This window comes from Balaenoptera borealis (genome assembly GCF_965194805.1).
Source record: "Balaenoptera borealis genome assembly, chromosome: 3".
Taxonomy (NCBI): domain Eukaryota; kingdom Metazoa; phylum Chordata; class Mammalia; order Artiodactyla; family Balaenopteridae; genus Balaenoptera; species Balaenoptera borealis.
Genome location: NC_138866.1, coordinates 30178022 through 30192697, shown reverse-complemented (window position 1 = coordinate 30192697; position 14676 = coordinate 30178022). Strand labels below are relative to the sequence as shown.

Sequence of the window (14676 nt, the reverse complement as noted above, 5' to 3'; positions counted from 1 at the left end):
AGCTGCAGCAAGCGGGGGCCACTCTTCATCGCGGTGCGCGGGCCTCTCACTATCGCGGCCTCTCTTGTTGCGGAGCACAGGCTCCAGACGCGCAGGCTCAGCAGTTGTTACCCCAGATAATCTTAATGAGAGAGGACATCCTTGACTTAATTTGGATTTAACTTGATAAGTTAAATATTCACTTCTCCCATTGTCTGTATTGTTACTGATAAGATTCGCAAGCTTCCCCTGTGTTTCCTGAGTTTTATCTCTGTTTACCACTACCACACTGCAGTAATAAAAAGTGATTGCCACAGGTCTGGAAACCGCATGGCCTCCAAGCAGAAAGGCAACTGGGAAAGTCATCTCAGGATTCTTGGGTACCATGCATCCAGTTACCTTTCCATAATTCAGAAAATAGAATGTTTGGTTCAAGTGGATTAAGGAAGTGTTTGGAAGACAGAAAGCCGGGCGTCAAATACCATAATAATATAATATAGACGTAGAATCACTTGACGCAGAGTTATGCCACTGGCTTGCTGTTTCCAGCACGCCCACCATCTCATTAAGTATGGCCTGTGCATGACCCAGAACATTTTTCAGTTCACAGTGGTTCCTCTGTGGTTTTCAGGTTTACCTTGACTCCTAGATTTGGTTTTCCGTTCTTCATTTTGAAAGGAGAATGTCTTTTTTGAAATGATACTCCATCTGGGGATGTATCTCTGGTTTAATTTGATGGCAGAAGAAAGTCAGTCATAGAAGTCTTGTCTCAAGTGGCATCACCACGGAGTAAAGTTGAAAAGAGCTGGGCCTCTGAAGCCAAAGCACAAAACGTGGGCTGCGCCATCTCACAGATCTACCAAATCCCAGGGGATGTACAAAGTACCCTCTGAAAAGTCAGCACCTGGGCTTGCATTATCTGAATATGCTGACTGAGGCTGCCTGAAGGTCTTAAAGGATTATCCACATTTTCTGCTTCCAACTGACCATGCAGAAATCATTTAAATCATCATTTAGAAATAACTCTTCTGTTGAAAATCAAAGTTGCCAAGGAAGAATGTGGCCTTTCAGGGAGGATGGCCAGGCTTCCCACCCACTGATAGGTTGAGTCACATTCATTCGTGACTCTGGTAACGGGGATGCTTTGTGACTTCAATCTGTTGATCTTGGCAGAGTGAGCTGGATAATCAGAGCTTTAGCAGACTTCCTTTTCTGGAGGAAAGGGGGACTTAGCCACCAAATGCACATTGCTAGAGAAACTAAAATCACTGCAAATTAGAGCGTTTGTGTCCTCGGAAGACAGGAACAGCAATTAATGTGGAGATCTCTTGACAGTGCATAAAAGAGCTTGTACCTGGGACTTGGTGACAAAATCTAAATTACAGTGATTAAGTTCCACTGCGTATTTCTGCCTAGGCTGTGTTCCTACTCCCTCTGTCCTCCAGTCTCCCTGTTGATGATTGTGCAGGTTTTTTTGTGGCCCCCCCCATGAGAATTGCTTAATGTAGGTTGGTAATTATATAGGGTTGTTATATTCGGATGTCATTAAGAGGAACCATACACATTGAAAGCTTTCTACAATTAAAAAGTCTATTAATTGCTCTAAAATGTTATTCCCTAGAATGTATTTTCTATGAAGCTTGGGAATTTAGGGAGAGATTTAAAAAAAAAATTTTTTTTTTTGTAATGGCTGTTTCACTTTCAGGTCTTAAACCACTCAAAAAAATAATCTGTGGTGAACATAGGAGAGGTGAAGATAGTTCCAATTTTAGTATACTGTTACCAGCTGGGTTCATTTTTGTCTTAGAGTTCTGGCCTCGGAAGTAGGCAGTGTGTCCGTTTGTGTGGTGACCAAAGACTTCCTTAGCTTACAGAACTCTAGTCCTGCTGACCAGTGGCCATCGCTAATGGCAGAACTAGATTCAAGATCACATATTATAAAGCTAAAGGGAATTCCCTGGCGGTCCAGTGGTTAAGACTCCACACTTCCACTGCATGGGGCATGGGTTCCATCCCTGGTTGGGGAACTAAGATCCCGCATGCCACACGGTGCTGCCAAAAAAAAAAAAAAAAAAAAGCAAACAACCCACCTCAGGCTTGCACATATACATCTTGTCTGTAACATCCTGACCTGACCTGTTCAAATGTCCAGACTTCTGCACCCACTCGTTACCAGCCGTTCTGCTGCTTCGTCTTGCTTCCTGTAGGCCCCCTCAGAGCTCTGGTGCCAATTAGTACCCACTTATGTGATCACGTACACATTTTTACTACCCTCCAATACAAAAGGACTTCTCACCCAGTGTGTTTACCCTCAGCACCTGTGCATAGTATGCACCACTGTGAGCATGACAAATGGGTGCTCAATACACCAGCATTATAGGCGTTCAGGACATTTTGATGAACAAATAGGAATAATTTCTTCCTTAATGTTCCCACTTTTTGCCTGATGACTCAAGGTCCCTACTAATAAACCAGTTTGAAAATAGCATAAATCCTTAACTCCTGACTGCTCTGGAAAACTACCACTACATTTCAAAGCTTACTGTATAGACCTGTCAGTATTTGCACAGAGCTCTAGCGCTTTTATATACAAGTGTATGTATAAGAGTGTACCTAAAGTCCTTGTATGGCATGAGTTTTTAGTTAAGTCACTTCTATGTAAGATTTTTTAATCTGCAAAGTATAACAGGGAGAGACTTTATAACCGCTTATCTACAAATATCAATCAAAATCTGGGTATAAGTTGGTCAGTGTCTGACATTCACTAGAGGGGATGATTAAAGGCCAGGAAAAATGCCTGCCCACAGATGTTAGTTACAGTTCAGTTTCATGAATGTGCTTTTTCTGGTTGACTAATAGTTAACTATTTTCTGGTTGACCTAATAGCTAACTATTAATGCCAGAAAAGCTGTACGTTTCTTGAGAGTAGGGGTGAAGAAAGACTTCTTATATTCCGTTTACATGGAACAGTAAGGAATGCCTCAGGCTACTCTAGTGCACTGACTATATGTGAGTGCCTCTGTGTGTGTGTGTGTGTGTGTGTGTGTGTGTGTGTGTGTGTGTGAGTGTGTTAGAGCTTATGAGTTTAAATTTTGTTCTCTACCCTCTTTGGCACCCTGGGTGAAAAATAGGCCTTCCTTCTTTGTTTAGAAATTATTCTGTTGTCTTTGTCTGTAATGTTTCCCTCTTAAATCTCTTCTGCCTGGGATCTTTTTAAATTGCTAATGATTAATTGCCTCTCTTCTACATTTTTTTCTTAGGGTGAGACTGTTATTTTTCTAAGTTTTATGGACTAAGTCAGACTTTAAAGTGAAGCCTCTACAGTTCCCCAGGACTTCTCTCCAACATGCGGTTGGCTCCACTTGCCGTATGTTTATGAATTGTTTTCACTGGTAATTTTTGCTTTGTGGTCCCGGACACCGTGAACATTCGGGGTTCTATTTTATTTTGCTTTTACACATCAGGACTCCAGGTGATCTGGCCTCAGCTCTCTTGCCCCATTTCCATTTCTTCCAGCTTATGAAAGTGGGTGATGATTTTAGCCAGAACTTCGGTGATGTTCAACTTACCTCAAAGAATGAATAATACGACGACTATGGTTGAAATTTCAACATTGAGAAAATGAGAGCTCTGTCAAGCCCCAGACGTCAGATTTCTTGATGCAGAGGTCACTGACAAAAAGTTTCTCATTACTTGGTTCTGTGAAGCAACTAAAGCATTCATCCAGTCCATATAGAAAGCCCAAATTCTCCAAATGCCATTAAATCGAAGACCAACAGGAATTCTGCAAGGACAGAGTCCCTATTCTTTGCCATATTTAAACCATCCTACTATACTACTAGGGTGAGAATTTATCCAATTGCTAAAAGAAAAGAAAGAATAATCTCAAGAAGAGAGAGATTCCATAATCTTTCTGAGTAATCTCAGTACTTAAGTCCCCTCCCTCTTCAAAATTTTGTCCTGTATCTACCTATCTGAAATTCCTCTAGCTGCAGCTTAAATCTATGATTAAGAGGGAGAACAGTTTTTCTGAACTGAGTCTTTTCTAAAGACTGAAGAAGATTTTTGAAGTCTAAGATTATGAAATTTATAGATACCAACAAGTGGTGATTTTAAAATAATTTAACTATATATATATATATATATATATATGTTAACAGCCCTTCACCTCCAGGCAAGTCAAGAGAGAAATGTAGGGAAAATAGATTTGGATCCTGAGATCCAGGTTCAAGTCTCAGTTCTGTTGTGAACCAGCCATGTGGCCTTTGGCCAGTGCTGCCATTTCACCGAGCTTGTCCCTTATCTGTAACTTAATAATACCTAGTCCCCTTACTAAATGGTTGTTTTTATATGTTTGTTGAGAATAAAAAAAAAATGTTATCAAAGGTGTTGCAAACTGTAAATGTCCTTTTTCTGTCATTTCCTTTTGTAAGCACTCCATCACTTAGTGTAGTTATCTAGCTACTTTTCCTTCAACAAACATGTATCTCCCAAGAAACTTTGCTTCTCGAGTTTCCTGCTTTGTTTTCTTTATCCTTTTTAGATGCCACATCTGGACATGACACTTTTCTCAGCTATGCCTAATAGAATGATAATATTCGTAGTTATCTTGTTAGCTCCCTATTAACTCACTCAGCATTGCAGACTTGTTCAGCTTGAGGTCCACGGTGACCCCTGAGGTCTATTCTGCTGGGTAGGCCTAGCTACTCATTTCCCTATGCTTTATGCATTCGTGTGCCCTTGTACTTATTAAATATCTCCCTCTTATAGATGAATAGTCTTCTTTACTGCAGTCACTTGGATATGCCCTTTGCCAGCTTCATCATTCCTGCCTCACTTCTTTTTCCCCCAGTCCTTTAGAATTAGTATCTTCTGAAGCTCTCCTAAATTGTAGAGCCAGTATTGGACATAATTGGCTAGTGCTGAACGCAGTGGGAGGAGTCGTCCTTAATCACTATCCTCCACATTATCTGTCACCCGAAGGCTTATTTGTTATCTGTGCAAGTAGTCACAGGAAACCCATCAGTTCCTCTCCCCTTGGTATCAGGCCAGCGTTCAGCCTTTGGGCAGATTTTGCCACAGTCATTTGACAAGTGACTAATTGCTGCTCTCCCCCTCCTGAAAATACCATCCCAGCCGGTCTAAAATCCGTCCCTCTGTGTCATGCCTGAATAGTGGTGACTCCAGGTGTTTCCTTCAGCAGCTCTCGGTGGCACGGAGAGTGGCTGGCAGGTGTTTTCTGTAGGAGGCGGTGGCCTCGTTGATGATGCAGAAATTGCAGAACAGTTTCCCAGGCCCTCATAGCTTCAGTACTTGGGGCTTTGACTCTTTTTTTTTTTTAATTTATTTTTGGCTGTGTTGGGTCTTTGTTTCTGTGCGAGGGCTTTCTCTAGTTGCGGCAAGCGGGGGCCACTCTTCATCGCGGTGCGCGGGCCTCTCACTATCGCGGCCTCTCTTGTTGCGGAGCACAGGCTCCAGACGCGCAGGCTCAGTAGTTGTGGCTCATGGGCCTAGTTGCTCCGCGGCATGTGGGATCTTCCCAGACCAGGACTCGAACCCATGTCCCCTGCATTGGCAGGCAGATTCTCAACCACTGCGCCACCAGGGAAGCCCGGGGCTTTGACTCTTAACATGCAGGCTGCCCTGTCCTGTGGGGTTCATCCCTTTGCAAGGTCGGCAAGCAGGTGTAGCTGCTCCTCTGCAAAGTGGCCCCCGCCGTGACTGGCATCCTTTTTGGAAACTAGTCCTCTAGCATCGTCTCCTAGAAAGTTTTACCACAGCTGGGAATGTAAATAACCAGGTTACAGCGCATTTGGTTCATGGTTTCGTTTGAGCAACAGATCAGGATGAGAAGTTTAGACAGATTCAGACTGTCCCAAATTCTCAGATGCCCCGTTGCCTCTTCTCCTCTGTTTATATGACGAATCATGCATATGTGTGTGTGCCCTCTCCTCCTTTTCAAAATTCATGTCCTGTAAACCCTAGTGTTCAGAGCAGCACTGTTTACCACAGCCAAGACATGAAGCAACCTAAGTGTCCATTGACAGAGGAATGGATAGAGAAGATATTACACAGTTGAATATTACTCAGCCATAAAAAAGAATGCAGCAACATGGATGGACCTAGAGATTATCATACTAAGTGAAGTAGGTCAGACAAAGACAAATACCATATGATATCACTTATATGTGGAATCTTATAAAATGATACAAGTGAACTTATTTACAAAACAGGAAAAGACTCACAGACAAAGAAAACAAGTTTACGGTTACCAAAGGGGAAAGGGTAGGGAGGGATAAATTAGGAGTTTGGGATTAACAGATACACACTACTATATATAAACTAGATAAACAGCAAGGACCTACTGTATAGCACAGGTAATCTATATTCAATATCTTGTAATAACCTGTAATGGAAAAGAATCTGAAAAGGGATATATATATATATATATATATATATATATATATATATATATATATATATATATATATATATATATATAAAACTGAATCACTTTGCTGTACACTTGAAACTAACACAACATTGTAAATCAACTCTACTTTGATTAAAAAAAAATTTTTTTTTAATTCATGTCCTGGAATGACCAAACGAATCAAAGGTTGGTCCATTTTTAGGAAAGGGGAAATGTCCTATACTTTATGTAAGAAAGAAAGCTAGTGTCTCTTCGTGTGGAATCCAGGAACACCCTGATTAAATTCTTAGTGCTTCCAGTTTAGCCATACTCACAGCTAATCTCACTTTTTTCTACAGATAGAAAAGTAGCAGATACTGCACTTGTCATTTCCTAACATATCTGTTGCTTGTCTCTTTTTGTTCCATATTATTGGCTTCTTACACAATTCCTGGGGAGAGATTTAATTTGCCATGTGTACAACTAAATTGCAGCGTATTGAATTAACATGAAATCTCCAGGATAATGAAACCATTCAGTTCCCTTTTGAAAGTATGAAGCTGACAACTTCATTTCAGTTGTTTTGTAATTAAAGCCACTCAGAGATTATTTGGGGAAGTGTGTATGTGCAGGTCCCTCCGAGTGGTTCAAGGCCAGCCAGTGGGTCAGCTCCAAGGAACCCCACCCTCCTGCGCCTCCAACACACACACACACACACACACACACACACACACACACACACACACACACACACACACACACACACACACACCTGGGCCGGGGAGGGGGCCACAGAGGAAGGAGGAGACAACCCATTGTGGAGTGGGAAGAGTTGAGGGGCTAATGCAGTAGCTCTTAAGCTCTAGGGAACGTGAGAGTCCTTTGGGGGTTTGTTAAAATAGACATTTCTGGGGCTCTAGGAGATGGGATGTGAGCCAAGGAATCATTATTTACATCAAGACTTGCAGGTGACCAAAGTTTATGGCTGCATAAACACTGCTCTGATGCCTTCCCTTTCTTGATCTTGACTGTGTGAAGCTGGATTTTGATGAAGTCATAACAATATGATAATTCCCCTGGATTCGAGCAGTTCTCAATGGATGTGCACACTTGGGGGAGATTTTTGCCAACATACACAACTCAGGCACCACCCCAACTCTGTTAAATTAAAATCTCTGGAATTAGGGCCTAAGGATGTGTATTTTTAAAGCTCCCAGGTGATCCTCCTGTGACAATCGAATTAGGGGGCAGGTGAACAAACTAAAGTGCTCACCTTCGTGCTGTGAGTTGTACACAGTAAAGAAGGACGAACCACCAATGGATTAGTCATTTGTTTTTGCTTTTCCATTGTTCCCAAATCTAATCAATTGTTAAGTAGGGCTGTCCTTGATTATAACCATTAGTGAACAAAAGTGTGCTGGCATTTCACACCTGGGAGCTAGTGTCAGCTGCCCTGTTCACAGATAAAACCAATAATCAGGGTCTGTGGTCACAGATAAAACCAATAATTGGGGTCTATGGATAATTAAGCATTTATCCTTTTAAGAATACACCTGTAAACAGAAGCATACTCTGTAGATTTAATTATTTCTTGCGGTAAAAATAAAGCAACATCCAGTTTTAAATAGAGTATGGGTAAAATACACTATCTTTGTGCATAACTCTCCCTTGCATTTAAAACAGATGGCTAATTTGTCATTTATTTGACAGTTTCCTTCATCAAATGTTGCATGCCTACAATGGCCAGGGACTATTCTAAGTAGGGAGAATATAGTAGTGAACAAAACAGACAAAAATTTCAGCCCTCATGGAGCTTACATTTAAACTGGGGGAGACAGATGATAAACAAGATAAAGAAATTAAATATATAGTGTGCTTTGTAAATACTAAAGAGAATCCCTCTGTGCAATAAATATCTTACTGAGAGTCTACTGTATTCTGGCATTGTTAAGTATACAAAGATATCCCTGCCTTCAAAGAGTTTTATCATCTAGTACAAAACCTATTAAATGCCTCTCAGGGAAATAATGGTAGTAATTTAATTTACATAGGAAGGAAAGAGCTTCAGAAACCATATATGCTGTATACTTTACTCTTGCCTTTGATGTTTCTAAGCCTTGTCCATAACGCTCCCTTTTATGGAGTACATACATTATGACTAAAAGCAGCATAGCTATTTCGTAAAACATGGGGGAAAGATTTTTAAATTAACAGACTATGCAATTTACTTTGTTTTCTCATGGTTAATTATTTATATTTTGACCAAACTTTCAGTCTTTGAAAGCCCCAGGGTTTTGAATACCGATGTTATCGTATCAAGATACTTACTGATGAGAAATGTAAAATATGAGCAGTCAAATGTACCTCTGGTACAGTGGCTTTTAGGGTCTGAGTCAGGGCCACGGCATCACCTGGGAACAAGTTAGAAGTGCAAATTCTCATGTACCCCACCCCACCCAAGCTCCCGAATCAGAATCTCTGGGTTGAAGCCCCACAATCTATATCTTAACATGCTGATGAGGAAGAATGGCTTGAGTCATTCAAACACACGTTACTCACTTGTGGATACCAATCAAGGCAGGTGAAGCAAGCATGTGATTATCCAAGATGAGAGGTGAGTACATCAGACACTAATTTGTTGTTTTTCACTTAATTGGCATCTGCTTCAGACACTAACCAGGGTTGAGGCTTGAGACATCTCCACATCTGGGCTACAAATGTGTATGAGGTAGGTATAGCTGGGTGAAAAAAATCTGCAAACTAAAGGTTAGATCTTGTCTCTAAGTAACAAATAGCTGCAAACCTGTCATATGCTTTTAAAGTATCCCAAAGGCTGCACTCTTGGTATTTCAGAAGCTTCTCTGGGTTGATGGTCCCTGTGTTGATAATGCATTTGCTGTTAACCTGGGTCTCTGGTGTTACTGTCCGTGGGCTTGTCTGCCTCTATCTTTATGTGTCTTTCCCTGCTTTTGTCTTTTTGGTTCACCTTTCCACTTTTAGTCTCTTTTCCATAACAGAGACCTACTATTATTTTGTTCTTATTGATTCATCAATAATATACTGCACTTATGGAAGAGTTTTGCTTTCCCTTAATTTTATTTATTTATTTTTTTGGCGTCGCCCCGCGGCAGGTGGGATCCTAGTTCCCCAACCAGGGATTGCACCCGCGTACCCTGCAGTGGAAGCGGGGAGTCTTAACCACTGGACCGCCAGGGAAGTCCCATTCCCTTAATTTTCAAAGCAAACAAATGGCATATCTGTTATCAAGAGGTTAAAAACTAAATGAGATAGCATTGCTTTTAAAGTTATGTTGCCCTTTGAGGTTTTGTGAGGGGTCTTTTCTTTCCCCTTCTCCCTAGAGAGAAAAATCTTTGGGGGAAAATTGTTAGAGGGATTATTAGAGTATGGCTAGTCATTTTTTAAGTTATATTTTCTATGAAGTTTGAACCTGGTTCCTCCTTCTTAGTTTCAGAAATAAAGGAGATGGTTATATTTAATCTGAAGTGTTAAGACCCACTTAGTGTGGAAAACCCTCGAGATCACCTTTGCCCTGTGTCCTATTCCTCCCCCCACACTCTGTTCCCCTCTCTCCAGTCTTTGCAAAGCCTCAGGGACTGATACGGCCTTCTTTCAGGTCATCTATTTTTGCTTTGTTTTTGTGGGTGTGTTTTCATTAAAGTATAACATGCGTACAAAAAAAGGCACAGGTCATAAATATACATCGGGTTGGGTTTTCCCAAAGTGAACTTCCCATGTCATCGCTACCCAGATCAAGAACTGGAACTTGACCAGCATCTAGACACCATTCCTCCTACATGTCCGCCCACCCAGTCACCTCCCACTCCTCCCCAAGTGAACACAATCCTGAATCCTAAGTCATACACTCATTTTGCCTATTTGGGGGCTTTGTGTAAGTGGAATCATCCCATATGTATTACTCTGTGTCTGGTGTCCTTAAGTCAACATTATGTTGGGGAGATTCATCCGTGTGTTACAAGTAAGTAGCATTTGTTTATTTTCATTGCTGTATTATATTTCCATTGTGAGAACACACCACAATTTGTTTATCCACTCTACTGTTGATGAGCATTTGGAGTATTTCCAGTTTGGAGATAATACAGGTTCTTGCACATGTCCTTTGGTACATGTATATATGCACTTCTTTTCAGTATATACCTAAGAGTGAAATTGCTTGCATAGGATTTATACATATTCAACTTTAGCAGAGACTGTGAACCAGTTTGCCAAAGTGGTTGTAACAAGTACCCACCTGCAGTGTATGAGAGTGCTAGTTGCTTCCCATCCTTTCTAGCACTTGATATTGTCTTTTTAATTTTAGCTGTTCTGGTAGGCATATAGTGGTCCCTCTTTGTGCCTTTAATTTGCATTTTCTTGATAACTGATAATGTTGAGCACCGATGTTTAATGGTTTTTAGATATCCTCTTTTGTGAAATTCCTCTCCAGATCTTTGCCCGTTTTTCTGTTGGGTTGTCTGTCTGGTTAATTTGTAGAAGTTAGTTATGTATGGATAGGAGCCCCTTGTTGGATATATGTTTTACATATATCCTCTTTGTCTTTTGATGAATGGTTCTTAATTTTAATGGGGTTCAATCATTTCCTTTACGATCCTATTAAGGAAACCTCTGCCTCTGTCATAAAGATGTTCTTCCATGTTACACTCCAGAATCTTTAGATCTACATTTAAATATACAGCCCATCTGGAATTGATTTTTATGTAAGGTTTGAGGTGGAGTTCAAGATTCATTTTCAGATGTGTGTATATGTGTGTGTGTATATATGTATGTACGTGTGTGTGTGTGTATATATTGTACATGTATGTATGCACACACATATAAAATCTCTGGACCATTAGGGTTTTATTTTTTGTTGTATTTTGTTTTGGTTTTTTGCTTAGTTTTTTATAATGAACTTTTCTATTTTAGAATAGTTTTTGATTTGCAGAAAAGTTGCAAAGATAGTACAGAGAGTTCCCATGTACACTTTACCCATTTTTTCCTGTTCTCATCATCTTATGTCACTGTAATACATTTGTCATAGCTAAGGAATCAATGTTGCTGCATTCTTATTAACTAAAGTCCATACTTTATTCAGAGCAGGACCATTAGATTTTGACCAGTGGAAGTGCTAGTGAGGCATGCTTGGAGACCACATCCTGTTAACTAAACCTTCAGTAACAAAGTCCCCTGGAGTGACCTGTCTTTGGTCTCAGCCTAAGCTGGAAAACTCAGCAGGGCTCAAGTGGCGTGAACGTAGGTCCCATGAGATCACTGGGAAGGAAGTATGGAAATCCTGCAGTTAAAGGCCCTCTAGGTTTGTTGTTAGCTTAAACTCTCATCTCTAGTTTATTTAAAATTCTGCCTGAGTTTTAAAGGTACAATGAGTAGTCTTCTCCTTGAGTCCTACAGGACTTTAGTTTTGTAATTTCTAACCAAAGTTTAAAATACATTGGTGATGAACAGTTTTTTATTTTTAATCACCATGCCTAATATTACATCCCCAGGACTTACTTATAACTAGAAGTTTGTACCTTTTGAACCCTCTTTAGCCATTTCACCCACCCTCAAGCCTCCACCTTTGACAACTACTCTGTATCTAGGAGTTTGGTTTTCTAATTTTTTGAGGAACCTCCATACTGTTTTCCATAGTGGCTGCACCAATTTACATTCCTACCAACAGTACACAAGGGTTCCATTTTCTCCACATCTTCGCTCACACTTGTTATTTCTTATCTTTTTGATAATAGCTATTCTAACAGGTGTGAGGTCTCATTATAGTTTAGATTTGCATTTCCTTGATGATTAGTCATGTTGAGCATCTTTTCATATACCTGTTGGCCATCTGTATGTCTTCTTTGGGAAAATGTCTATTCAAATTTTCTACCCAATTCTTTTATTCGGATTGTTTGCTTTTCTTGTTACTAAGTTGTATGAGTTCTTTATATATTTAGGATATTAACTCCTTATCAGATACATGATTTGCACATATTTTCTCCTGTTCAGTAGGTTGCCTTTTTATTTTGTTGATGGTTTGCTTTGCTACACAGAAGCTTTTTGGTTTGATGTAGTCCCTCTTGTTTATTTTTGCTTTTGTTGCCTTTGCTTTTGGTGTCAAATCCAAAAAATCACTGTCAAGGAGCTTACTTGCCTATGTTTTCTTCTAGGAGTTTTACGGTTTCAGGTCTTACATTCAAGTCTTTAATTCATTATGAGTTAACTTTTGTGTATGTTGTAAGGTAATGGTCCAGGTTAATCTGATAAACAGCTTTGTAGAGAGTCAATGTTACTGATAGATGCCATGGGGAAGGAGACCTCAAGGTGCCCCTTTGGCCTTGGAACGGAGTGTATAGAGAGCTGTATGGCTGATCCAGTCTTGTCTCCCCTCTTCAGCTCGGGCCTGGGGAGTGTCACCGTGACCCTTAGTTCTGAGGAAGGGAGGACAGAGAGCCATTGATACTCCCAGACCTTTTACTGCTGGCTTCCCCCTACCACTTGCCTCTTCTAGACTTCACCGTAACAAACTTCAGCGGTGCTAGCATACTTCAAAGTGTCCCTGACTGTCTTAACTATTTTTACTTTTCAACTTAAAGTGCAGAATAAGCCCCAGTCACCATCTTTCACTTTGACAGCAGACCTTTAAATTAAAGCGAGAAAGCAAGGAAGGCCAGCCAGCTCCATTAATATTTTATGAAATATTCATTGTTCTTTAACCTGGCCATAACCCCTGTCCTGGACGACGCTTGATAGCTGACATACTGACCCCAGGGATGCACACACGCACACGCGTCCTTTTGTCTCTGTCCTGCTTCTCCTCAGTACTATGAGCTCCCGACACTCTGCCAGCCCAGTTGTCTTCACCAGTGCCAGAAGTTCACCGAAAGAAGAACTGCATCCTGCCACCTCCTCGCAGCTCGTTCCTTCCTTCTCATCCTCCTCCTCCTCCTCCGGTCCTAGGACTTTCTACCCGCGCCAGGGCGCTACTAGCAAGTACCTAATTGGATGGAAGAAACCCGAAGGAACCATAAACTCTGTGGGATTTATGGACACAAGAAAGTAAGGATTCTTTTGCTTCTCTTGCTGGGTATCTTGCTTTTAACATGACAGAGAACAGAAAAGCTTGGGGCAATTTCCTGCAAGAGAGGAGGCCGGGCTAAGGGCTGGGAAGGGGGTGGTTTGGTAGGGAGATTTTTTTTTTTTTTTTTCCTAAGTGAAACTTGTCTTAAATTGTTTCTCTGCCACATTCCTTAAATAAGATAGATTGCAAAACATTCAGATTTGAGAATCTTAAGTCTCCTAGAAAAGAGTATGTCTGAAGAACAAACTTCAGAATAATCGCCCCTCTGGTGCTAAGACCACACTTGTCCCTTTGATGCTATTAATCACAGCCTTCCCGTGTAATTCCTAAATGGTCCAGGAGGCACCAGAGGGACTCTTAGAAAGTAAGTGACCACCTCTGAACATAAAGAACTTTTTGACAAAGTAGTACAGCAAAAAATAAATGATTCAGTCAATGACTTTGTTTTTGTTTGTACAAAGATTGCATTTGGGATTCATACCCTGTGGGCTTTAATTAATAAGTCTGTTGCTAATTTTGGCTTAGTGGAGTTAATAGTTTCCTGTGAAAGAGTGATTTGTTCTTCAGGCTTTTTATTTTGTATTTCAAATTGGTCTTGTTTCTCTAACAAGCATTTATCTGAGTAGATTCTAATGTAATTGAACAGAAGTGATTCTCCTTTTCTCTCCTTTAATAGCTCTCCATTGACTTACCTCTTTCAGAGCCCATCGTACCCTTGAGTCAACCTTGTCGACTTAATTTCAACCCTCTCTTCCCCTTCTTTCAAGGCGTCATCAGAGTGATGGCAATGAAATAGCCCACACCAGGCTGCGTGCCTCAACCAGGGACCTCCGGACATCCCCAAAGCCAACCTCCAAGTCCACCATTGAGGAGGATCTCAAGAAACTCATCAATCTGGAAAGCCCAACTCCTGAATCCCAGAAGAACTTTAAGGTACAGGGTAGAACTTGGGGTAAATAGCAGTTAGAGACCGAATAGGGCAGTTGCACCCTCCAGGAAGTGGTGGTTCCCGGCTCCTCTTCATCAGACCCCACTTCCCGCCATCACCTAACTGTCCCAGTAATTGGTTCACATGTTTTCCAAATGCTCTGTCCCTGCAGCCACATCTCATGAGTCGGGTTTATATTAACCTGTCCCTACCCCCATGGTATGTTTTCTTCCAATGTATTCTACGTACAGTGCACAAGCTACG

The 14676-nt window shown here is 41.0% G+C and overlaps 1 protein-coding gene across 9 annotated transcripts in view; it reads left to right on the top strand.

The window, feature by feature from the left end:
- Positions 1–14676, top strand: part of SIPA1L1 (signal induced proliferation associated 1 like 1) — a 376440-nt gene that overhangs the window by 337976 nt on the left and 23788 nt on the right. For all 9 annotated transcript variants that reach the window (XM_082384312.1, XM_082384319.1, XM_082384318.1 and 6 more), the window contains 2 exons: positions 13226–13462; positions 14252–14417. In XM_082384312.1, the coding sequence (XP_082240438.1) occupies positions 13226–13462; positions 14252–14417 (403 nt within the window). The remainder of the gene's footprint in view (positions 1–13225; positions 13463–14251; positions 14418–14676) is intronic.